Source organism: Pleurodeles waltl, chromosome 3_1, assembly GCF_031143425.1.
Source record: "Pleurodeles waltl isolate 20211129_DDA chromosome 3_1, aPleWal1.hap1.20221129, whole genome shotgun sequence".
NCBI lineage: Eukaryota > Metazoa > Chordata > Amphibia > Caudata > Salamandridae > Pleurodeles > Pleurodeles waltl.
Genome location: NC_090440.1, coordinates 1,141,742,570 through 1,141,769,790, shown reverse-complemented (window position 1 = coordinate 1,141,769,790; position 27,221 = coordinate 1,141,742,570). Strand labels below are relative to the sequence as shown.

Sequence of the window (27,221 nt, the reverse complement as noted above, 5' to 3'; positions counted from 1 at the left end):
ACCGCAGGTGACAGCATTAGAGAGAGAAGAACTGCAAGCTACACTTGTGATCACCAAAATTCGCGAGGCATTGAAGGAGACGTACGGATCCGATGGATTACCAGTGGAATTCTATGCCACATATGCTAATCGCCTCTTCCCTCAGCTAGACCAGTTATATAATGGGTCTCTTGAGGAGGGCATGTTCCCAGCAACAACTCGTGAAACGGTGGTGATTTTGCTTCTTAAACCAGATAGACCCCCTACACGGATGTCTTTATACAGGCCCTTGTCTATTTTAAATACCGAATATAAACTCCTCAGTAAAGTATTAGCGTGCAGATTGTTTCTACTTCTTCCGCGTTTACTACATACGGACCAATGTGGATTTGTGCCTTGCGTGGCACATTGATGAATATCCGTCGTCTATTTCAATTGATGGATGAGACGAAACATAAGTATCCGCATGCCGGCTGTATCTCCTTAGATATGCGGCAAGCATTCAATACACTCAGCTGGGAATATATGCTGGCCTCTCTGGAAGCCTATGGCATACCCCCAGCTTTTATACAGTGGGTGAAGCTCCTATACACCTCACCGACTGCCAGGGCCAAGACGGGAGCGCACATATCCGCCTCTTACCCCATATGTCGTGGAACTAGGCAGGGCTGTCCTCTGTCACCCCTTTTGTTTGTCTTGGCATTGGAACCACTGGCACAACACCTTTGCAATAGCTCAACCGATTGGGGCATTGTGCTTCACCCCACTATATACGCCTGCTCCTTGTATGCAGATGATATGATACTATATTATAGGGATTTGCGGCATGATACTGAGAGGGCAGCGCAGATTTTTTATAGATTTGCACTCCTTTCAGGGCTTCAAATCAACTCCGATAAATCCCATGCATACTCCTTCCGGGGCACCTTTTCGGAACCTTTGGTCCAATTTGGACCCATGACCATTGGTGTGGCACTGGTATCCTACCACTATCTTGGTATCTGCCTATACCGGGACCAGGAGGATCTGCTAGAAGGGAATTTAAGCCGGACGACAGCTTCGCTCCGCACCCAAGTTGATTTTTTGATCACTCTACCGCTTTTGGTAGCAGGGAGGGTGGCACTGGTGAAAATGGTGGCGTTGCCTTGTGTTTTATACCATTTTGTTAACTTACAGATCATGGTTCCATCTGGTATATTTCGAACATTGAACTCCTTACTGATTGATCTCATTTGAAGGAAGGGTCGTTGTCGCGTCAGCCTGAGGGAACTGCAGCTGCCGCCAGCCGTGGGAGGATTGGGAGCCCCAGACTTTGTGGCCTATTGTGTAGCGAGCCAACTCCAATGGCTTGCCTACTGGCTAGGCGGCCATAATCTGGAAGAGATAAATTGTACGGAAACATTATGGGCGAAGGGCTTTATTCACCATTTGATATGTCCTGGGTTCCCAGCATTACCCCCAGGGCCTACTTTACAATTGCGAACAGCGATTGCTTACTGGAAGCTAGCTACACGATACACAGCCTCTGCAGCCCCTTATGGACCCAACATACCACTACGCGGGCTCCCTACCCCCTCAGGGATGATTACGGCAGCAATACTCAGAGCATGGGAACAACAGGGACCGCGGATAGCAGGGGACCTATTCGAGGATGGCATACTAATGCCGCAGTCGGACTTTGCGCAAGTACATGGGTTGCCTGGAATCCATTTTCTAACACATGCTCAAATACTGGCCTATGTATGCAAACTCTGGGCACCACAAGGCACTGAAGCAGACACACATGAAGCCCTTCAGGCACTGCACACAATGTGACATGGCAGACATCGGATTAGTTGGCTATACCGAGGGCTCCGAGTATATCTTCACACATCCTTAGATATGCTGAGAACTAAATAGGCAACTGATATAGGTAGAGATATTACTGATAGAGAGTGGACTTTCACATTACAATATGCTAAAAAGGCATCCCACAATACTGGATTTAAACTGATACAATTTTACCTTTTACATCGGGCATACCTCACTCTGCATAAACTCAGTAGGATGTTTCCCTCGACAATAGCGCAGTGTCCTCAGTGTCATGCCAATGATGCCGATCTTCTCCATATGCTCTAGGCCTGCCCATCCCTTTCACAGTATTGGGCTACCATAGGAGCTGCTTTGATGGAGACTACTTAGGTGACAGTAGCACTGGTGCCTTCTTATTGCCTCCTGTGGTTACACCCTGGCCCACGAGGTTCTAAGGTAACAACACGCTTCATGGATCTAGCTCTGCTCTTAGCGAAGCGCAATTGATGAGACGCTGGAGGTCCACCCAGGCCCCAACTTTTCAGGTGTGGAGGGAGGAAGTACTACGGTGGGGACAGGCTGAAGGTGCAGCTCTTAGAAGAGAGGAGTATAGAGGGCTGGGAAAGAAACCTATATCTCTGGAATGGGACACCTTAGTGGAAGCATTCAGGGCTCAGAATGAATTGCAAGACTAGCTGCACTGGGATGAGCTTAGTGCCTTACAGGTGCTGCGCAAAGAGAGGGAGTAGTATCCTGAGGATACACCATGGGGTTCTTGTTTAGTCGCACTTATACTGCGGATGCCTCATGAAGCTGAGGGTTGTCATGGTGTAGACTGTTCATGGTGATCCTCCCTTCCGGTAGAAACAACCGGGGGATCAGTGTCACTAATGCTATGGATGTCTTATCTGTTACACATTATGACGGAAGCAAGAGGGTGGGGGGGAGATACGAGGGAAGGGAATTTTGATGTTCATCGTTAAGATTAAAGGATACACTCATATGCAGTCATACCTGTAGGCCTAGAAGTAGACCACTTACCTACATTCATACCAGATGTGTAATGATATTAATCCTACACTTTGCCTGTTGTATCAAGTTAAAGCAGAAAACCAATAAAATTTGTCTTAAAAAAAATGAGGGCCCAAGGCTCATGCAGGCAAATTACTTAAATGTTTAACAATTCAGGAAATCCAATTTCTCCCTATTATTTCTTATGCTGGCAATATTCCAGGAAATGACGGTAAGCTCGTTGCTAATTTAATAATGCTGATGGGTGAGACATTAAGGAAGAACTACTTAAAACACCTGGTAGCCAATTCCATGAGTAGGTGCTAGTGCATGACTCTTGAGGGGGACAGTTCGGAGGTTCCTTGAATGTCACCTGCCTGCCATGCCTCCTTAGAGAGACTTTTAGTCCCCGTTGACCCAGAGGGCGACTACTGATAAAGCATAGGGGTTGGTGGGGTGAAGACCCGCCCACCAGCCGCCTCCCGGACTAACTGCACCTCCAATCCAACAGACTGGCTCCCTATCTCCCTCAATCTTGGAACAGCGTTGATATCTTTGCAGTGCAACCACTCTGAATTATTTAAAATTTTGTTAACTATAAGTTTTGAATAAAAAGACACCCTTGTTTTGGAACCAGGGCCCAAGTCCTTCAGACATACCAAATGAATGTCATTGCTTCCAATTAACCTAAGTGACTCTATCGCAGAGAAACATTTTAACAGAAAAGATCTGTTCAAGAATAAATCTGTATCATAAAGAGGGATAAAAATCTAAGGTGAAAGTATCCGCATAGTTCGGCCTCTGCTTCTTTCCCTCAGAGGGCATCCATTCTGACTGGAGCTTATGCCATGTTAGATCCACAAATGATTGAGCCAGGGAGTACAAGGGCAATATGCTCGAATGTAATGATAACATATTATGATCCATGGTTAACCTATCTTCTCCTATCACACGTGAGGGGCTTAAAGGGACATCTAATGCTCCAGTTTCAAGGTTGTCAAGATTGTGGTTTCGAAAGGGTTCTTCCAATGTTTGAGATTCTTGAGGAGAGGGGGAATCCTCTGTAAATCGCACTTTTCCATGACCTTTTTTGGTGATTCTGCGATTCTGTTTCTTCGCCTCCTTCCATTTTTCTTTTTATTCATAGGCTTTTGTACCAGCAAACAGGATTCTCCAATCATCATATCCCCTTAGGGCAAGCCCTGATGATTAAAACTACTTCCTATTCCACACTTTGTGGATCACAACTGAGTCTTCTCTCTGGTGAAAAGTAATTCAATACAAATCTAATAGAATCTACCAGGCTCTCACCAGGGACTGAGTTCGTATGTGGCTCCTTAACCTGTGGCTTCCCTGCCTGAGAGCAAAAGTCAATCTCAGACTGGACAACTTTGTTCCCTACCACACAAGACCGTGGAAAAGATCTTCTGATAGTGGGATCGGATTCCAGTTGCCAGTTGGTGATCATTTCTTTCAAAATAGCTGTTACTGAATCAAAAATACAATCGGACCCCCCAACACATTTTTCCAATAAATTTAGAATAGAAGAGAGAAGTCTCTCTAAACTAAGAAGGGAGGCAGAGACCTGTATATTTTGATCTGGGAGATTATCATTTATGCCCAAATCGGGAGTTGAAAAATGTGAATACAAGGAGGGATGATTTGAATGGGTACTACTAAAAGGCTGCAGACCTGTAGACAATGGCTGTCGAGAAGACTGAAGCGTATCAACCTCCTGTTGTGGCCCATATCATTTATATAAATCTATATCCAGGTCCGGAAGTGGAAAGTCATCCATCTGGAGCCCCAAGTTCGATCTTTGTGGAAGAGCTTCTTTCCCGACTACAGCTGACCTGTCTATCCTTCCTAGCGCTGAGTCCTAAGAGTTGCAAACTGGGGGCAGGGAGATGCCATAGGGCGTGAAAGGCGCTTTTCTCAAGCCATGATCCTCTATATGGCAATGGGCTACCTGGGATGAATGAAATTCCTGTACTGCCTCTCCAAGGGTATTAGTTAAAGCTGACCCCTTGAGGATTGAATGATGTTGAACTCCCAGCTGCGTAACTTTGCACATGTCCCCACTACTAAATAAATGAATATCAGGTGGTTCAAAATGGAGCTTTCTCCTTTTCACAAACAGTAAAAATTAGATTTTTGCATTTTAAACCCCTGGCTACAGCATCCCTGTTGTGAAGAGGGTTAGATTTCGTTTTAAAGAAACCTCCTCCTTCCCCCCCCCCTACGTAGTAGGAGGCCCAATCTCATTTTTTTTGGCAGTCATTGCACCCTTCTGATGCCTTTAATAACCAAATGCCGTTGATGCTTACCACTTCCCCAAGATGCCAGCTTGCTGTACCAATGGACAGATCCTTCTGCTTGTAAGCTTCTACACCGGACAAAATTTGAGGGGTAAATTTGAGAGTGGGTCAAAAAGAGTTCCTAATGTCCACAATTCTGAACAAGGGAGGAGGGGTGAGCAAAGAGGAGAGGTGAAGGACGACAGGCCGCACCATGAACTACCCGTGGCCGCCTCCACTGCTGAGAATGCAACCCTCCTAGGTGGGTGAAGCAAGGTACTCCAACCACAGAAACCCTGCCCCCACTCTTCTCCAGTTAGCCAAGAATATTATTAAATATTGATCAGGAGCCAGATAAGTTGTGTACTACACTTAATCTGTCCGGAGTCCCAAGCTGTTCTCCCCTCAGATAACAAAGATAAGAAGGACTAATGCAGCAGATCCAGGCATTAAAAACAAACAGAACCAGGGAAGAGCGAATGAAGAGGGGGAAATGTGCACACAGGTCAGCACACAGTACCTTGGGCCCTCCACAGGTGTTGTGCTAATGATTCCACAAGCCAAGCTTTCCCACAGCCCCTAAGTTAAGCCTCCAGTTTCCACGGGCTCCTCTTACAGCTTCCAATGCTGTTCTCACTCCAATTGACCACAGAAAAGGACTACGGCACCTCCAGTGCCATGCTCGTGCCTTTGATGCTGCTCAGAGCCGCTCTGATACCTCTGGACTGATAACGCGGTCCGCGTCACCGCTCTTGTTCCTCCGATGCCGATTTTTGTTTTCTTTCCCCTTTCTCAGACACGGGCTCTTCAAACGCCGTCCCTCGGGACCCCGAATGACAATGCCGGTAGCCGTGAATGCCGGCAACCTACGACCTTTGGCTGTCAACCTACAAGGCTCCTCTTCCTTCCGGGAAGTGCAGGAGCTCCGGCAAGACCTCCTCAACTCACATAAAAATAAGAAGTGTGGCCTCCAACAGTATAGCTAATACTGAATTTACACAGATGCTACAGACCTGTACCTTAGATGGCAGAGGTGTATCAGGTTTACAGAGTGTTAAAGGCAAACACCTTAGAGAGCAGGGCTGTCTTTCAGGTTACTTAGATAATATTGCTGGAGTCAATGAGAGGAGAGCTATTTTAAGTATGCCTTGGAGTTGAAGGCTTGCACCTTAGACAGCAGGGTTGTGCCTCTTGTTACATTAATTATACCATGGGTGCTAATGAGAGGAGAGCTATGCTTCAGGATGGATATGATTTAAAGGCTTGCTCCTTAGACAGCAGGACTGTCTCTTGGGTTACATTAAATGATATTGAGAGTGTAAATAAGATGTGAGCTGCCTCTCAGGATGCAACGGAGTAAAAGACTTGCACCATAGGTTTCAGGGTTTTCTCAGATTACTTAAATGATATGAAGGTTGTAAATTATAGATTAGCCACTTAGAATTACATGGGAACTAGATTTAAAGCCTCTTTTTTGGCCATTGTGGCAGCGGGAAGCGTGTCTCGAGCTGGGCCATCTCTGAAAAGGACCTTGCGGGAGGCGGAACCCAAATATGAAGTCTAAGGAAGGAGAGAACCTAAAAATCTCTTGGCGGCAAATGAAGCTGAGCGCTAAAAATCGTATATATTTATTTAGGAGCTTTGTAAAGTGATGCATGTACCTTTTAGGTTACTTCACAACACTAACATCGATTATAAAAGTACATAAAAGAAACTAGTCTGATGGCCTAAGTATTAGGAGGGGTCCTGATGTGCTGTCAGCGAGTGAGTAGTGAGTCTGGGAGCGGCAAATGTGAAGGTAATGAGCTAACGATTGGTTGGCTTTAATTTTCTTTCTTTGCCTTTCAATCTTTGAAAAGCACCAGCCCATTCAAGGGCACAGCACCACACGTGCACTCAGCTATGATGCACAGTTATCATGAGATTTACTACAACTTTACAGCTCAAAATAACTAGGGGAGCGAATTGAAGAGAATGAAAAAGAGCTGCAATAAAAAGAAAAAAAAACTCCACTGCTTCTGCGAAAGGGGAGAGAGAGAACAGAAGCAGCTTTTTGTAAATTTGCCTCTCGCTTTTCCTTCTTAACTGTTCTTGCTCTGTGTTGCAATCTCTACTTTAAAACAAGCTTACAGGCAAATAATATAATAAACCATGTCTGCTGTGAAACGTGGGCTGCCTGAGATTGGCATTCACCCTTCCTGGGACTGTGAGGTATGTCTTAGCTTCTGTGTCAAGGCAACACCTTTATACACTGGGGGGATCATTCATCGTGGTGTGCAGACAAAGAGCATTGGTAAATGTTGGCAGTGCGTCTCTCAAACGTGCCAGTAGTGTTGCAAGAGCAACCCATGAAATATTTGGGGAATAAAAGTATAACATCATTTTTTATTTATCTCTTGGATTAATCTCTTCAGTGGCCCGACATGGTAGTTTGACCGAATGTAAAGCGTTCTGTTGCCATGGGAGTCTAGCAGGTGCAACAGAAATACAAGTAATCTCTAGCACAGAGGCGGCTGACCCATGCAAACAAACATGAGAGGGAACATATAGGTAATTTTTTTGTGTGCAGTTTAATACAATACAAATAGCTGACATGGACGGCCAGGGGATGCCATTCTAGGCAGAGCAGAAAGGATAAGCAGCTGCCCCTTTGCGCACAGCCGTTTGGTCCACCAGCTGACCAGCACCAAAAGGTGGAAGCGGGGACGGGAACGAGGTGTTGTTTTTAAACTCTCACAGTAGTGTGGAAAGTTGGGCAGGAGACCTGGCCAGCTCCTCCCTTGCCCCTGGGAGAGGGCTCTGCGATGCCATTCAGACGTGTCTGTTTTTGTTTATTTTTCCCCACGCACAAAGCAACCTTACATTAAACAAAAGAAAATAGAGGTTCTCTCATTTTTTTTTTTTTACAGTAAATATCTGCACTTGAAGAAGCTTTTGACCTTTGATCGCAGTCAACAAGATGAAAGCTCGTTGCTTCTCAAAACAGGAACGCATGTGTGAAAAGCTGTTCAGGATTTTTAAAAAATAGTTTCTGAGCAGTAAGTAAAATAGAAACAAGCAAAATAAAACATGTAACAGGGTCATTTACCATGGGCGGAACAACATACTGAAAGGAGGGACAAATGTGAACAATTCACCACAGAAATTAAGGGAATGTCAAAAGGCACACAAACGAACAAATCAAAAGCAGTAGGCATGCCGAATGCTCAGAGAGAAGATACAGCATGTCTCTAGACCTAACCAGTATCTACATTTGAATGTAAGGAAACACTCACCTCTCTCTTAGACAACTCCTTATGGGGACAGGCATGTGAACTAGGGTGTACATAATGACAGAGCTCTGCGCTGAAACTTCTCTCCAAAGTGATAAGCATATATACAAAGATGTGCAAAAGGAGGGCCCTCTCCACCAGCAGACAGCAGTGCATAGTATACTATGAGAATGCATGTGCCTCTGTACCAAAACCTGCCTCTTGTATAAAAGTCTTTATTATATAGTGGAAGAAGCACTAATCTATCTATAGTACCTCAAACTTACATATACATGCAGGAGGACAGTTACTGTTCTCGAAGAATGAACTGCCACTTTAAGTCAACATTAGAAGACTGTATTCATTTTCAAATATTTAACAGCTATTATGGAACAAAAACTGTAGAAACTTAAAAAAATTGTATTTAAAAAACAATCCACTAGCTCCTGGCTCTCAGATGACGGGTGTACCTATTATGGTATGTATATGCACTGGTCTTCTCTGTCAGACCGCTGTCTCACATGATGGCTGCGCATAGTAGGGGGTGTACATGGACTACCTCTCCTGTCAGACCTCTATCTGAGATGATCGGTGTGCATATTAGGATGTATACATGGACTGGTCTCTTCTATAACCTCTCTCTGAGATGACAGGTGTGCGTAGTAGGGTGTTTGGATGGATTGGCCTTTCCTTTTAGACCACTGTCTCAGATGACAGGTGTGCATAGAAGTGTGTGGTGGATGACAGGCCTGTCCTTTCAGACCTCCCTCTCAGATAATGGGTGTGGGGAGTAGTGTGGAGAGACTTGCCTCTCCTGTCAGACCTCTAGTTCATAAGAAAGGTCTGTGCATGGACTGACCTCTCCTTCCAGATCTCTTTCTCAGATGACAAGTTAGCATAGAAAGGTGTGTAGAGAGAGAATGCCCTCTCCCCTGAAACCTCTCTTTCAGATGGCAGGTGTAAGTAGTAGTAAGTGGGAAGGGACTGTCCTCCCTGCTAACACCCCTCTCTCTGATAATTGGTGTGAATAGTATGAAGAGAGACTATACCCGACTCACAACACTTACAAAAACAATGGACGTAAATGGTACACTCTGACAAATACCATCCCCAGTAGTACTCCTTCATACAGTAGCGAGTGTGCGTACTACAGTCTATTCAAGGATCCCCTACTCCTTTTTACTGTTCACAATCTTGCAACAGTCTCCAGAGATCGTAATTTTTTTTGGGAAATTGCAGTACTTATCTCTTATACACTTCCTCACAAAAACAATGACCACAATAGCCTTAACTAATAATGAAGTGTAATTAGTACTCATCTACCCCTTTTTACTATTCACTATCCCGACCCAATTTTACTGTTGCAAAAGGCAAAAATCACTGTTTGCGACCGCAAAATGACCTTGTACAATGGTCCATCCCTATTTTGCGAGTCGATATCCAGTTACCGACTCACAAAATAGGGTTTGCAACTAGCAATTAGGAAGGGGCGTCCCTTCCTAATTGAGAGTCGCAGAGGGATGTAGGATTATTTTGTGACAGTGGTCCCAAAGAAATTGCAGTTAACACCAATTCCAAATTGGTGTTAACCCATTCACAAATGTGTAGGAGTCCCCCAGGGTCCGCTCCCCCTTTGTGAATAGTAGCAAAAATTAAATGCTTTTTTAGAGCAGGCAGTGGTCCCATGGACCACTGCCTACTCTGAAAAAATTAAAAGAAAACATTTCATTTTTACTTTTGAAATGCATCCCATTTTCACCCCGAAACTTTCCACGCACAAACTAGTCAAATAGTAGCACATTTTGAAAAGTTTTGTGGTGATTCATCAAAAAGCACAAAGTTGTTACCAACACAAAAAAGGCATTTCCTATGCAAACACAATCCTAATTAAAACTACTGAGTGGCTACCGCTACTGGTTAATATACATATATTCTCATGTTAACACAAAAATGGATGTGATATGAGGCGTTACCCCATACTGGTATCAACACCAAGATTTTTCAGAAGCCTTGTAATTTTAGTGAACAGATGCCACAAGCCAGTAAACCACTCTGAAAAGCATTCCAGCTTCCAGTGCAGTTCAACATCTGCAATTTATGGGCAGATCAATATTTTGGCCACAGATGATATGGACATATTGAAAGGAATGTTCTTTGTTGTTACATTTACAAATAATTGCTGTTAGAGAGGAATGCAAAAATGTAAAGATTATGCTATTTAAGTAATATTGTAATTGACAACATTTTAAAGTATGTCAGCTTTACTTTTAAACAATTGTCCCCACCTCATGTTTGTTAAAGGTGGGAATGTTGCAAAAGTTTATTGTTCTAAAAATTGGGTTGTGGTTCTGAAACGTTTGGGAAGCTCTGACACAGGGCATGGCACTTGCCTTTGGCCAATCTACAATTAAGACATATGGCTCTCAGTTTAAGAGATTATACCAATATTGCACCAATAAAGCCCTGCACTTGCTCTCATTACAGATTCATTAGGTTCAACCATATCGCCTTAAGTTGATTAAAAGGGGACGTAAATACTCCTTGATAAGGGTAAATCAGGCTTCTGCATCAAGAAAACAAGAAACCTTAATTCCCCCTCCTTTTTTACATGCAAACCTCCCTCCTCGCCTAGTAGTAGTGAATCTACGAAAGATACCAAATCTGGAGAAGTAAGTACTAGTTTCTGTGACCTGATAATATGACTGCCAGGATAGCATGAGCAATGAGGACATAAACCTGGACTTAACCAGGAAATAATCTCCTCTTTATTTTGCAGGAGAAATAGAAGGGATTATGTGCATTCCTTTGAAGGTGTCTGATATATTATTGCATGAAATTAGGCTGTTAGTGGAGAAGGGTGGAATCCTCTACTCAGGCAACACTGACAACTACAAAAGTCATTAAATTAACCTGAACTTAACCCCCTGCTATTTTAGCAGAAACACTGTCAAGCTTAAATAAATTAGAGGCAATGCATAAAGTATTTGTGCAGCTCATAAACAGTAGAGAAGTGAAAATCCAGCACAAGAGAAATATGAAATCAATCTAGAAAAATGGAGTAAATTGTGATAAATGACATTATGCCAAAAGAACAAGAATCCAATCATTAGAACCGGAGATATTAAATTTTAAAGTTTTTAGAGAAAATATCACCAAGAGAGCCCCCCCTCCTGGGCCCCGGCGCGCCCACTCACTGCCCGCATTCTTAACCTCCACAAAAGGGACGCCATCCTCTGGGAGGCTAGAGTGCGCTCTGACCTTCACTTCCAGAAGTCTTGAATAATGATCTTTCGTGATTACAGATGGGTGGTCCAGCAGAGTGGATGCTCCTTCGATGCAGTCAAACAAAAGCTCTGCGCTCTCAATCTTTAAAGTTTTCTCCTTTTTCCAGTGCAACAGAAAATTATTTTCAACTCTAAAATGTATTTCTTTGAGACGCTGGAGGAGGCCTGGGAATGGGCAAATGAAAGGACTGAACTTCACTGCTCAGCTGATATCAGTGTTTGTACCCTGGTGGCTTTGGGGAGCGCTCTCCATCCCCCTCCCAAACCATCCAGGAAGAAAAGAACAATATCCCAAGGGCGTTGAGTTCACCCCTGTGCTCGTTGGCACTCCTCCGGTTCTGACACCGGGCACATGGCTACCGGTGGAGGGAGTGGATCTGGTGGGCAGGTGGAATGCATACTGGGGCTGTTTGGCACCCAGGCAGAACATATCACTGGCTCACCGGGTTGAATTGCAGGCTCCTGCCATTTACACCAGTGGATGCGTTTCCTTATGGGCAGGAAGAGGCGCATTTATATAATACAGTCACATGCGTTGGCTTGATAAATCATCCTGCACTCGAGGAGGTCTTTTATATTCTGTTGTTTGTTCTGTTGAGAGTGTTGTTGTGCTTCAGCACAGGGCGACAGATTATTCTGGGGTAGAAGTATGGGGAGGTGAGAGTTAGGGGTACAGGGAGTTGTGTTGTGTAATGTTTGTTTTGTTCTACAGTCCTTAAGTCATGGCTGCTCAGGTCACCTGCCCCACCTTTGTACCTCAGGGGTCCTCCTGTCCCCGGTCCACCGAGATGCTGCTGAATCCCTATGGCAACCTTCTGGAGTTGTACGTCTTGCGCCTACCCAGTTCTCCCTGTCATTGGTGTTAGGATTTTGTCCTGGAATGTAAATGGCCTGTTGGGTCTTCGTCAAGCATACAGCTGTAGTTCTGTACGATCGACTTGTCCAAGACTTATGTTGCAGGAGACCCACCTGCTGGGAGAACACTGCCCGTTACTCCAGTTCTATGGCTACAACAAGATTTACCGTTCTGGTTTCACCAGGGTTTGACCTGGGGTGGCGGTTCTCCTCCACAGGGGCTTCCTCCTAGTGGTACCCACTCGGACCCCCATGTCTGATACTTAGGGGGGAGGGGCTCCTCGAGGGTGAACAATACAACTTCCTGTCAGACTAGGTAAAGAATCAGTGGCTCGCTCTTACAATGGCCTCCCTGTCCCCGGTTCTGTTGGGCTTCCCACAGGCACCACTGTTACTGAGGGGGATTTCAGTGCAGTTCCTGACTCTGAGCTAGACTCCATGGGCCCTCTGGTAGTGAGGCGTCGGTCTTGCTCCCACCAGTTTAGGGCTTGGATCGACTCCCTTGCGCTCTGTAATGCGTGAAGGACTTGGCATCCCATGTTGCTGCATACACCCACACTTCACAGCCCACAAGACATTGTTGCATATTTACCTTTTGCTCCTTTCGGCCATGGATGTCTTGCTGATGTCCCTTGTCGACATACTTCCACAGGGGATATTCAACCATACACCCCTTATTTTGCATATGGGATTCTCAAAACCAGCAAGGTGGCCCATGTGGCTCCTCAATGCATGGCATTTATCCGATAAGGGCTGTTCTGACTGTGTAGATACCGAGCTGCTAGCTTACTTCTGGACTAATCAAGGGTTCGTGTCCTTCGCTGGCACCCTCTGGGCAGCCAGTAAACCCTTGATTAGGGGTCTAGAGAAAGAGTGCATCCAGGGTAAGGAGAGGGAAAGGCTTTTGCACATCGTGACCTTTGAGACCCGATTCCTTGCATTGAAGCACTGAGTTTGTGCTGGGACATTGGTTACGCTTGTTCAGCAATTAGGTGTGGCAAAATGACACTGTGACATGTCTCCCTGGAGGAGGCCCGGCATTGTTAGAGGGCTACAGCCTGACAGGTCTACAAGCATGGTAACAAGTCTAGGAAGCTCCTTCATTGGCCGGCCACCGGTGAGGTGCCTCCAAAGTGGTCTTGCGTATTAGAGGTGCACGCCAAGGGCTGCTTCAGAGTCCATACCCCCAATATTCCGCAGATGTTTGCTGACTTCTACCATAAGCTGTTTGCCCCTTTACATCGACCTCCTCAGAAGCTGGTACAGCCACTGCTACCTGAGATCCCTCTCCCATCGATCCCCTAGTCGCTGGTCCATAACTTAGACCAGCCAGTCATAGCCAATGAGATTGATGCAGCACTCCCAGCCATGTCTTCCGGTAAGACCCTGAGCTCTGACGGGCTCCCCATTGAATATTATTATGGATTTCACTCTTTGCTGGTCCCATTCCTGCTGGCCATGTATACCAAGGTTCTGAAAACAGGTGTTCTTCCCTAGGACGTAGATATGGCCTCAATTGTGCTTATTCCGAAATCAGGCCACTTTCGGACAGATGCATGTTGTACAAGCCCATCTCTCTCAATAACTAGGAGACGAAGGTGTTTGCAAAAGTCTTGGCCAACCAGTTGCAAATAACTGCTGTATTTGATCCACCCAGACCAATGTGGCTTTATGCCAGACCATAGCATATGGCACTGCGTTCGTAGAGTCCAGTTGGCCTTGTCCCCGGTGCACCGCTTCCGGCACCCAGTGGCTTTACTCCTTATAAATTGTGAGAAGGCCTTTAACACACTTGACTGGTTCTTCTTGCGTATGGTGCTGGAGCATGCAAGGCTTGGCCCCTTTCTGCATCTTTACTCTACGCTGATGGCACAGGTCCAGGTAAATGGGTAAATCTCCTCTCCCTTTCCTCCTGGTAGAGGAACCCGTCTCCCCTTTTCTCTTTGCTCTGGACCTTGAACCCCTGGTGAGGCTCCTGTGCTGCGATGCCTGGGGGGGGGAGGAACGGGTGCGAGAGGTCACCCTTGATAGTTGTCGACAGTAACCATCTAATGGCGGTCTGGGAATGGCAGTTCTACACTGTTATTACATAGCCTCCCAGGTGAGTGTGGTAAATGACTGCCTTAATGGGGGTTGGAGTGACCTGACTTATAGGGCCAAGTTGGCCCTGCTGGAACTAGACCGAATTATGGCCTTTCTGTATGGTTCTCTGATTCTCCATTCCCTTCTGGATATTACCATGTGGTCTTCCAGTGCTGGAGCACGGTACTCTGACTTATCGGCTGGGATCGTAGATTGACACACATAAGTCCTCTTTTGCTAGATACATGTTTGCATCTCACTGCGGGTCTAGAAGGGTTCACAAAATTGGAGAGGATAGGCATAACTCAGCTCGGTGATGTCTTATCGGGTGGCCCACTTTTAGACTTTTCAAGCTCTACAGGAGCAGTATCAACTCTCTAGTACCCAATTCCATAAGTACTTACAATTACGGCATGCTCTTGCAGCTCACATCCCTTTACATACTGAGCTCCCAAATTTAGCCCCTTGGAAGGCTAAACTGCTAACTGGTAGGCTTACCAAGTAAGGCTGGTAAGATTACTTCACTGGTAGTCTTACCACTGGCACAATGTCACAGATCTGCCGCTTTCTGGTCATCAATTCCCCCAACCGGTTTTCAAGCCTGAAAAAGAACTGAAAGGCATGGTTTGGGGAACTGTATGGCACTGACTAGCGGCTAGGATGGCTCTCGGGAACCTGCCACCTATGCGTGCCTCAGGTTAGTCCAACTTAATTGTCTCAACCTCAACTACATGAACCCTCAATGGCTTCATTGAACGGGTAGGCTTTCACAAGCCAATTGTTTTCACTGGTTATAGCCAGATGCAGATCTTTTTCATGTGGTCTGGTCATCCCTGGTGTTGACCCCAAATTGGCAGGGAATAGAGCAAGAATTCACATCAGCCCTTAACCAGCCCTTAGACCTTACCCCAAGTGTTTCCGTTATGGGGTTGTTGGATGACTTAGGCGGACCAAGAATTGAGCTTGTGCTTGTAGGGGTTGCCACACCGGTTGAGAAACTTTGCTCTGGGTGGAATTCAAAGATCCCTTCCTCATTGGCTGCCTGGCAAGCAGGAGTAGACTGGTTCGCCTAATAGGAAAAGCCTATCTATACAGCCAGTGGATGCCCACAGAAGCATGGGAAGATTTGGGGCAGATGGTGGGAATATTATGGTTTGGGTTTATAAGTCTGAAACAGCTATGTTCATTGTTTATTGTTCATCGTGGGGCTGTCTGTGACATAGTTGGTTTGACTGTCTGGACATTTGTGTTCTATAGTAAAAATAATACAAATTGTTATCAAAAAAAGAAAATAGCATCAAGAAGCAGAAAGTGCACAAGTTCAGGTCATCAGGGAAGTTGCAGGGAGCTTGTTTGGTCCCTGTATCTCACATAAGTGGTCAGCCAACCGACCCTTGGAGTCACTCTGGGAAGCTTCAGATCAAGACCAGCAGGTCAATTTTTCCTTTTCAGATAGCAAAGCAGTCCTTCAAGCAGCAGGGCAGTCCTTTTTCTCAATCTTCCAGAGGTCCAGGATGTTCTGATGAGTGATTCTGAAGGTCCTATCTTTATACCCGGTGCTAGCCTTTGTGTGGGGGAATTCCCTAAATTACCCCCAAAACTAGTTCTGGCCCGATCTTCCCCTTTCCCTGGTCTAGGCTCCAAACTGTCTGGGAGACAAAAGACAGGGTAGGCCTGGTGTCAGGTTCCTTTGTGTGTGTGTTGTAGGCAAATACCTTTAAAGTGTAAGTAAGGCTGGATACAATGCTTCCTAAGCCATCTTGTCAGGATGTCCATCCTGTCCACACCTAAGCCCCCATTGTCTCACTTTTTCTTGACGCAATACGCAAAACCCAACAGCAGAGCCATTCACAGTCACGTGACCCAGGACATTGGCAGAAATGCACTAATTGTTGAACAAGAAAATTCAAATTTTCTAAACATGGCATTGTCGGAACTTGAAGTAAAACTTCACCATTAAAAAAGGTTTTAAATTTCATTCATTTGAGTGTAATCAGTGTATTTCTATCTGCTTCCAGTCTGAAGTTAGCACCTATTAAATGTAATAAGGTTTTCCAGTGTTAGTCAATGGGAAAGCTAGGCCTTACAACAGTGAATATTTCTTAAGGAGTTTTCCACTGCTAGGACTTGCAAAACGTAAGCACACATGCTCTACATTTTAAATACAGTGCACTCTGCCCTGTGAGTCTTTGGGGCCTACCTTTCGTCTGACTTATAGGCGTTAAAAAGGAAAGCTTAGGCCTGGTGAAAGGTTTATTTTGCAATGTTGAAATTGCAGTTTACAACTGAACTACACGCTGCACTAGTAAGCCTGAGACAAGTTTATAAGGCTAATTTAGTGGGTGACGCAATGATTGCTGCTGCCCATTAGTTGCACTTAACTCACAAGCCCTGGGTACATGTAGTACTATTTACTATCAATTTGAATGTGCTAATTAGATACAGGCCAATTAGAACATGTTTAAAGACGAGCGCAAGTACTGTATCACTATTTAGCAAGGGAAAAGTTCACAGAGTCCTAAAAGCCAACCAAAACAGGTTCAACAAAGGAATGCAAAAGTCAGAGGAGACCCCGCGGAAAGGATTTGTTCCAACAGTTATATACTAGACACTGTACAAAGGGTTGTTCGGTCTAGTGGAGGACCCAATGGCCTGCTATTTAGGAGAGAGGAAGCAAGAAAAAAACAGTTGGACCCAGTGAGATTGGTGAAAAATGCAAAAAGGTCAGAAAATAAAGAGTAAAATACTGAAACAAAAAGGCATGAAGTGGTGATCAGAGTAGGATAAGAAGTGGGTGGTGTCGATGAGGTTTACTGTGCAGGTGATGTTGGCAGATCTTAAGAGGAAAGGGCCACATTTCGCTTGATGGCTGTGGTTGTGTAGGAAATATGGTAACTCTGGTGTCTACTGATGATTACAGTGTATCAATAAGCCCTGTGCAGGGGATACTTAAGACCTCTTCTCATATGATTAGTAATTTGTTTTCTGTGCCCATATGTGGTCTGAAGCCAGACTGGAGGTCCTTGTGAAGGCAATTGTAATTCAGATGGACAGACAGTTGACAAGCTACAAACGTTTCTAATGCCTTGGCAACAAAGAAAAGGCCAAAAACGAGTCTGTAATTTTCCACTTTATCAGTGTTTGCATTTGTTGTCTTTAAGATGGCAGTGGTGATTACATGCTTAAACCTTGGGGGACACTACCACTAGATTAATACCCGACTAGATGATATTGGTCAATGTAAGTGCAAGGAAACCTAGATTAATGACTTTTGCTTTCCAGCAGTCCAAATATAGGTAGGATTTCATGAAGGAGAACAACATTTGTTTCAGTCAGACCCTGAGGCTGGCCCCAGTCTCAAAGAGAAGGCAAGAACATAAAGGATGTTTGAGGTTTTGGAGTCTCAAAAGTCTGGGAGGCAGAGAGAGCAATGTGAGATCTTTAAGTATTGATTTTATCACTAAAAACAAAGATAGTCGTTTTTCACAGAAGTCCTTTGAAGGAGCAAGTATGATTGTACTGAGGTTTAGAGACACTAGCTCCTTCAAGCTGTGGAGCAGTTCATAGGCAGATTTAACTGAATGATTCATTAATGTGGAACTGAAAGTATTCTTTCTTTGCCCTAGCACATACCAGTTAATATCCAAAGACTGGGCATTGAAAGTTGAGCATTGCAATTCAGTGGCTTGTTTGTCCTTCAGTATCTTCTAGTGAGCTGCTTTGACTTTTTAGTATTTAAAGTTGATCTGGGAACAATTCTTTTTTGCTCGTAGTATAAGTATTCCTTAAGAAGGTATGAACCAGAATACTGATATGTCATCAAAAACCCAGAGTGCAGCCTCTGAAGTACACCTCCGCAAATGGATGAAAAAGTCTTGTTTTATTCAGTTAAGTTTGCACCAGGAGGAGGATAGACAATATTGGGGCATTCTTGGATCTGCTGGATATTTTGGTTACAATATCAAAACTAGCTTGAGGTGATCAGAACAGGACAGTTGAAGGAGCTCAACGTTTTGGAGCTCAAGTATTGCTGGAAACAATAAATCAAGAGCGGCGATATGTTTCATGATTTGGCTCCTTAAGCAGTTGTATAAAACTGATGTATTCCATATCATCAAATTGGTATAGGCTATTTGCATTTGAGAGGTTGTCAGCCGAGACATTCAGATCTCCCTTGATAAATGCAGAATCGCACATAGTAAGGATATGTCGGATATGGTTTAGGAGGTCAGATTAGAAACTGGCTAGCCATTTCTTGGGATGGTTTTGAATGGCAGCGCAAACAAGCCAGGTGGTAGGGAGTATAAAAACCACTGGGAGCTAATTAAGGAATTCCTGGACAGTCAGGGGTTACTGCTCTCAAATAGGATCAACCAGAGCCCCCTATCTCATTGCAGGTCTAACTGTAGTTCATAATTATGGTGTTGTCCATAATTCTGACAGTTTGTACCCATACCATGGATTGGGTTTTGTGCAGCTGGCGGGTTGTGTGCTTCAAGTCCCCACTTGCTGGTAAAGGAGTGTTTGATTCCCTAGTATGGTTGGTTGGTGTACGGTAGGATCTATGTCATCTCAGAGATCAAGGGTGAGTGGACGCATCGTCTACAACAGTTGGGGAGATGATGCTGAGGCTAAGGTACTCTTGTCTCCATGGACCCCTTGGAAGTTGTACCTGAAGCCCAGACGCAAACCCTCAAATCAATCGTCTGAGTGTCCATCCCAGATGAGTCATTAGTTGTTGGTGCTGACCTCGCTGTCGCATCAAGTTGGTTTCGTTGGAATGTCAGCTGTTGACAGCGGTCTGACTCTTTTTAAGACATCAGAGTCTTGCTAAGCTTGGGTGCTTTCTTGTAGCACCGGCTGGCTTCATAGCACTGAGATGGCTAGGAACTTGCACAGACATAAGTATACAATAATCGTTGCAGAAAATAAATCTTTGTACACAAACTGAAATGCTGCTTCATCTTTATGCTTAAGTAGCAGACAGACTTTGTGTGTTTCAGCAGTTAATTTCTTTGACCGGCTCTGGGCAGTTCTGCACTTTTTTTATTTTATGCAGACTGGTCCAGCCATGGTCTAAGTCCATGTTGTGTCTACAGAAAGGTTAGGTCAGTGCGGGAGTCTCCTGTCAGGAGAAACACAAAAAACACAAAAAAGATAGAGAAAGAAGAGTTGTCCTATTCAGCTTCTTGTTAATCTGTAGAGGATAGCCCTTAAATATAATAAAGGGCCAGGAAAGGGATGGGGGAACTCTCTAGCTTCATAGGGACCCACTGTCTCCACTCCTAAACACTCTCTACCATGGCCCACTCTCAAGATCAGTGGATTAAAAAAGTCCTCCAAGTCACACTGGCTGTTTGGGCTCTCAGATCCTTCATCTTAGATACCACGTGGATTCTGTCCAAATGCAACCCATTGTGGCATAACCACATGCACCACATACAATGGTGGCATGTCTTCTACCCATACAGATAAATTCATGCATGTGACATTCATGTCCCACATGGATGAGCGAAGTTGTAGAGAGCTAGCAAACAATTTAAAAACAAGTGAAAGGGTGTTAGGCCACTTTCTTTAGCGGAAGGAAGAATGACTGCTCCTGCTTCTCTAATCACCTAACTACAACCACTGTCAGTCCTATACAGCCTTGTGAGATAGCAGCGGTCACTTCCTTTAAAAGGAAAGTGTGCATGGTGTGCCATCTTGACCACAGAGCCCCACTCTGGGTCTCACTTCATATCACAGGAAGACCTCAGCACACCTTCAGTTGTTATGTGTGTTGAGGTGGGAGTCAAGAATGCTTCAGCTTGTTGAGGGAGACTCCACCAAATGTAAGATACACTCAAGGAGTCATAATGATTCATGCCATTCCTAAAAGTCAAGAAAGTTAAAATGCATTAGTGGGCCCCCTACTGTGAAGCCTGTGGATGGGAAGGCGTGCCTTACGGAGTTTGTTTGGCAAGCACAGGGTCTGTAGCTTAGGCAGGAGTAGCCCCTGCATGTTACTGCAGTTGGTATTCCATTGCTTTGGTGGCCAGTGGTCTCTGGGTGGCGCGATTCTCCTTTATAGATGTTTCCCATGTCCTGGAGTGTGTCTTTCCCATAGAACGTGTTGAGTTTCCCTCCTGACAGCCCTTCTTGCTCTCTTACTGCAATTTGATGGGGCTGCCCATAATCGTTCTTTGCTATTTGGTGGTCTTTGGTTGTTTCACCATGGTGCTCCTTGATCCTATGATTGCTTTGCCATGGATATGGTGTGTGGGTCGTTTGTTTTTACTGGACCCTAATACTTGCTTCTCCTGGCCACTTTGACGTTCTTACCTAAGTCTTTATATCTCTGGGGTTGTCTGTCCTTTGGCCGCAGTACTGTCCTAAAATATTTGTGTGGGATGGCGAGGCATCTTCTTGTGGGTGCTGCTGATAGTTGGTTGACTCCGTGGCTGGTGTTTGGTTCTTCATAGTTCGGCTGATTTTCCCGTTATAGGTTCTTTTTGGCCATTGCTTCGTGGTTTACTCCTGTTTGGGGTTGCTGGGTGCTCTCTTCTGAGGAAGATCTGCCAAGACTAGGCCCAAGTCATTCTCGTTACTACGGATAGGCCAAGGAGGGTGTGGTACGCAGACCTCTTGCGCTTCTCCACATGTCACTCCATGAAGCTGCCGTTCCCATTTGGAGTGGTTGGTTCTGCATTCTAGTCTCCGAGACCTCCACCTACATGCTTGAAGACTGAACAGGGACATCTTAGTTCCTTTCAGCTGCCATCACGCATCAGTGTATTGTCTCCCCCTTAAAACTCACTTACTCTGAGAGATGGAGCAGCTTTTTTTGTATAGTGTACAGACAACAGTGTAGACCCCTTGCAAGCTAAGTTGTCACAGATCCTGCAATATTCATTTTCCCTTGCTCACAAGGGTTGTGCAGTAGGTAGTGTTAAGGGGTATTTGGCTGCCTTGTCAGCACTCCTCTCTCTGCCAGACCTGCCGTCCCTTTCCAAATCCCCCAAATGGTACGGTTTTCTGAAAGGTTTGATAAATATGTATCTACCAACCTTGTTTGTTGTACCCCAATGGGACCTTATTTTGGTTTTGACTTGTCTTATAGAGACTCCGTTTGGGTCCCTGCATAACTGTCCCTTAAGGATGTTAACTCTCAAGAATATGTCCACACTTTGCTTCTTTTTTCCCTTTCAGTTTGATTTTGCATACCAGGGCTGCTTTCCTGCCAAAAGTGTTGACTCCCTTCCCTTCCACACTTTTTACCCCCCTCCACATCACACTAAGGAGAAGGAGCGGCTTTGTAGGCTGAATCCTACTTGGACCGCACCAAAGACATACGATAGGATGACCAGGTTTTTGTAGGGTACTGTCAAGTCAAAAAGGGGAAGGTGGTGCAGAAGTAGACCCTTTGAAGATGGATGATTCTATGCACCAAAACTGGCTACGCCTTGACCAAGAAGGATCCTCCAGAAGATGTCAGAGACCATTCCACCTGAGCCACATCCATTAATTATACTCCAGCCAAAGCTGTCCTCATAGCAGAGATCTGCAAGGCAGTGGCCTGGGCACCCCTACGTACTTTCTCTAAGCATTACTGTATATTTTCTGAGGTCCTTCAGACAAACACTTCACTAGGTCTGTTTTGCAAGATTTTCTCATCTAAACAACCATCATTCCTCCTCCAGTGGAAGGCTGTTGTTCTGGAACCTATTCTACAGGTGAGGAACCTGCAGGTAGAAGTATCCATCAGCAGTAACATCTTTCTGGTGAATGCTCTTTCTACCTGCAGATTACTCACTGACTTGCCTGCCTCCCCATTTGATAGAGGAGCTATAGGAAAAGTTAATAAAATTGCACTTGGTAGTTTGGACTTCACTATTTTGTTGATGTGAGTTCCTCAATGTACCTTGAAGGTGGGTTGGGGGTTGGGGAATGGATCTAAACTCACTTTGCTGCACCAAAGTGGGCACTATTTGGCTACAGTGATGTTATCTGATGCCACATTCTGTGTCAACATGAAGCCAGCGCCCCTACCAACAAAGTGAGAGCTTTGAGGTTTCCACATACAGTCAGCCATCAGGGATTATTCTACAGGTGAGGAACCTGTATGTAGATAGAGTTAGAGTATCCACCAGAAAGACTTTTACCACAGGTAAGAAACTTTTCTTCTTTGCCACTGATGAGCAACCCCTTTTGATGCAAGGTGTATTGTGTAGGAGTATATTCTGCAATATTCTTTGCCATGACAAAATTATCAGGAGAAACGTGGATGTTCTTTCCACCAGAGGCGTGGCCACTGCACAAGCCCTTTTTTCGGGCACTATGCTAACTGACATTTGCAAGGCAAAAAAGGCCTGCAGCTTACACGTTCAGGAGGCACGAATGTCAGCCAAGGTCTGAAACTTCCCTGAGGCAGGCCGGCTGCAGAATCTGTTTCATTAAGGCGGGTCTCCTATCTACCGTTCTTCATTCTCCACTATGTTCTATTTTATTCTGCTTTTGTATTTTTATTGAAGTATGTGAACTTATGAACAGTCCAATACCACAGAAGAAATAAGTTAAACCACGATTACTATACTCCAGCTTTCATATCTTTCATAGATTAAATGCAGTACTCCCTCTTCCCTTTTTCTATGAGGCTACCATATGTTTACACTTGTTGATTAGAAAACATGAGCAGTGCAAGCCTCCGAGATGTTCAGGCTGCCTTCTGAGATGAATACACTTTACATGGTGCATAGCTTCTGGATTGTTAAGTTAGAGTATGTAAACACTTTCTGTATAAACGTAGACTACAAGAATGTGAATCTATGAATTATAGCAAATGTAGAGAACTGTAGTTGAAGGTAAATAACTTCTTCTCATTAATTCTACCAAATTCCTGTCCTTTTTTAGGAGTTTAGTTTTTCTGATACAGCCGCCAATCTAATCCCTCTTTTTATGATGAAGATGTTGTTTCCTAATGTCACTGCTATTTAATATTGTGTTCTTTTCTTTTTCCACAGTTTTGGCCACTGTTAACTTCCAAAAGAAAGAGCCTATTCTCTTTTCATATCTTGATAGTTTCCAGGTAAGTTACCAGTCCTTACATGGAAGCATGAGTTGACTGTCCATATGAAATGCACACTTCCTAGGGCAATCACTCTACGACGGATAGGGTACCTACTTTCCACGGACGATCTTATGATAGTCACTGATAACACTGTAAAACCATGCAAATCATCCCTTTCAGATTGTCCGAATGGCAGCACCATGCCAATGCCATATTTTGCTAAATGAACTAGATTTTTCGTCATTTTCGTAATACAATGAATCAGAGTGTAAATACGCTTCTTCTTGCCTATTACTAATCATAAGCACTGAATTGTCTGTCCACGTGCGGGATCCCGGCACATTTTACAAAAGTAAAATATATATTCTTGTGTCTGGATTAGACAGATTTTAATTTTTAAAATAAAAAAAAATTGAAACATTATTGATGCCCAGTTTTTTTAATAACTGTTTTGATGAGCATTTTAAAACAATCACTCAACATAATGCAGTGCACAGAAGCGTGCAAACGGGAAAGAAGGAAACAGATATATCCAGCCGAACGTTGGTATATAATTATTTTTAAAACAATGACAGCATAAAATGACAACGTGGATTTAGGTATCTTAGTTAAGGGAGTACAATCAATGTCATTAGAGGTCGTGTGTTTTGAGGACCAAGCAGCCAACACCCTGCACTGCTTGTGGCACAGGCTTTCCATTTATAATTGTCTTCTTCTGCTGCACAGCAGTAAGCCATTTCTCTAAATCAATCGCAGAGAGGTGTGCCCCACACCAGTGACTTTCAATGTCCTCTTTCGACACCAAAAACCCATCTCCAGCCACGGCCCTTTGTCTGCTAGAGACAGACCATCCCTCCATGATCCCAGGAAGCTCCACTTTTGGGTCCCACTAACTGGAACTGTGTAAAATTGATGCCAAGGTATAGTGTACCAGGTGCCAACAAGTCACAATTTTAGGACATTCCGAAATCAAATGGTATAGATTACCTATAGCACTACCACACCCCATATGGGTCGGGCGGTCTGACCTTCCCATCTTCCAAAGTATCTCTGTGCTACAGTATATTCTGTGAAAGTAGCCAAATTGCGCAAATTTGAAATTGGAGGACATAGCCAGAATCCGAGAGGCTGTTTTAGCCTCTCTCCAGTCGTCATCTAATTCCCCAACAACCCCGTTCCAGGTTGAGTTGATTATCCCCAAGGGATCCAGGGAGTTTAGAAGAAGTGATTTGTATAACTCGAAGATACCTAGAGGATTATGCTCTGGTATTGTGAGAAAGTAGCCTCTTTCTAGCCTTGTTACCCCCACTTTTGGCCTGTTTGTGAGTGTATGTCAGGGTGTTTTCACTGTCTCACTGGGATCCTGCCAGCCAGGGCCCAGTGCTCATGGTGAAAACCCTATGTTTTCAGTATGTTTGTTATGTGTCACTGGGACCCTGCTAGTCAGGACCCCAGTGCTCATAAGTTTGTGGCCTATATGTGTGTGTTCCCTGTGTAGTGCCTAACTGTCTCACTGAGGCTCTGCTAACCAGAACCTCAGTGGTTATGCTCTCTCATTTCTTTCTAAATTGTCACTAACAGGCTAGTGACCAATTTTACCAATTTACATTGGCTTACTGGAACACCCTTATAATTCCCTAGTATATGGTACTGAGGTACCCAGGGTATTGGGGTTCCAGGAGATCCCTATGGGCTGCAGCATTTCTTTTGCCACCCATAGGGAGCTCTGACAATTCTTACACAGGCCTGCCACTGCAGCCTGAGTGAAATAACGTCCACGTTATTTCACAGCCATTTTACACTGCACTTAAGTAACTTATAAGTCACCTATATGTCTAACCTTTACCTGGTAAAGGTTAGGTGCAAAGTTACTTAGTGTGAGGGCACCCTGGCACTAGCCAAGGTGCCCCCACATTGTTCAGGGCCAATTCCCTGAACTTTGTGAGTGCGGGGACACCATTACACGCGTGCACTACATATAGGTCACTACCTATATGTAGCTTCACAATGGTAACTCCGAATATGGCCATGTAACATGTCTATGATCATGGAATTGCCCCCTCTATGCCATCCTGGCATAGTTGGCACAATCCCATGATCCCAGTGGTCTGTAGCACATACCCTGGTACTGCCAAACTGCCCTTCCTGGGGTTTCACTGCAGCTGCTGCTGCTGCCAACCCCTCAGGCAGGCATCTGCCCTCCTGGGGTCCAGCCAGGCCTGGCCCAGGATGGCAGAACAAAGAACTTCCTCTGAGAGAGGGTGTTACACCCTCTCCATTTGGAAAATGGTGTGAAGGCAGGGGAGGAGTAGCCTCCCCCAGCCTCTGGAAATGCTTTCTTGGGCACAGATGTGCCCAATTCTGCATAAGCCAGTCTACACCGGTTCAGGGGACCCCTTAGCCCTGCTCTGGCGCGAAACTGGACAAAGGAAAGGGGAGTGACCACTCCCCTGACCTGCACCTCCCCTGGGAGGTGTCCAGAGCTCCTCCAGTGTGCTCCAGACCTCTGCCATCTTGGAAACAGAGGTGCTGCTGGCACACTGGACTGCTCTGAGTGGCCAGAGCCACCAGGTGACGTCAGAGACTCCTTGTGATAGGCTCCTTCAGGTGTTGCTAGCCTATCCTCTCTCCTAGGTAGCCAAACCCTCTTTTCTGGCTATTTAGGGTCTCTGTCTCTGGGGAAACTTTAGATAACGAATGCAAGAGCTCAGCCGAGTTCCTCTGCATCTCTCTCTTCACCTTCTGATAAGGAATCGACTGCTGACCGCGCTGGAAGCCTGCAAAACTGCAACAAAGTAGCTAAGACGACTACTGCAACTCTGTAACGCTGATCCTGCCGCCTTCTCGACTGTTTTCCTGTTTGTGCATGCTGTGGGGGTAGTCTGCCTCCTCTCTGCACCAGAAGCTCCGAAGAAATCTCCCGTGGGTCGACGGAATCTTCCCCCTGCAACCGCAGGCACCAAAAAGCTGCATTACCGGTCCCTTGGGTCTCCTCTCAGCACGACGAGCGAGGTCCCTCGAATCCAGCAACTCTGTCCAAGTGGCCCCCACAGTCCAGTGACTCTTCAGTCCAAGTTTGGTGGAGGTAAGTCCTTGCCTCACCTCGCTAGACTGCATTGCTGGGAACCGCGACTTTTGCAGCTACTCCGGCCTCCGTGCACTTCCGGCGGAAATCCTTTGTGCACAGTCCAGCCTGGGTCCACGGCACTCTAACCTGCATTGCACGACCTCCTAAGTTGTTCTCCGGCGACGTGGGACTTCTTTGTGCGACTTCGGGTGAGCACCGTTTCACGCATCCTCGTAGTGCCTGTTTCTGGCACTTCTCCGGGTGCTACCTGCTGCTGAGAGGGCTCCTTGTCTTGCTCGACGTCCCCTCTCTCTCCTGGTCCAATTTGCGACCTCCTGGTCCCTCCAAGGCCACAGCAGCGTCCAAAAACGCTAACCGCACGATTTGCAGCTAGCAAGGCTTGTTGGCGTTCTTTCGGCGGGAAAACACTTCTGCATGACTCTCCACGGCGAGAGGGATCCGTCCACCAAAGGGGAAGTCTCTAGCCCTCTTCGTTCCTGCAGAAACCTCAGCTTCTTCTGTCCAGTAGAAGCTTCTTTGCACCCGCAGCTGGCATTT

General features: G+C 45.3%; 1 protein-coding gene across 2 annotated transcripts in view; it reads left to right on the top strand.

Moving 5' to 3' along the window:
* GLB1L2 (galactosidase beta 1 like 2) overlaps positions 1-27,221 on the top strand; it is a 746,782-nt gene that overhangs the window by 323,820 nt on the left and 395,741 nt on the right. For both annotated transcript variants that reach the window (XM_069224446.1, XM_069224447.1), the window contains exon 8: positions 23,550-23,614. In XM_069224446.1, the coding sequence (XP_069080547.1) occupies positions 23,550-23,614 (65 nt within the window). The remainder of the gene's footprint in view (positions 1-23,549; positions 23,615-27,221) is intronic.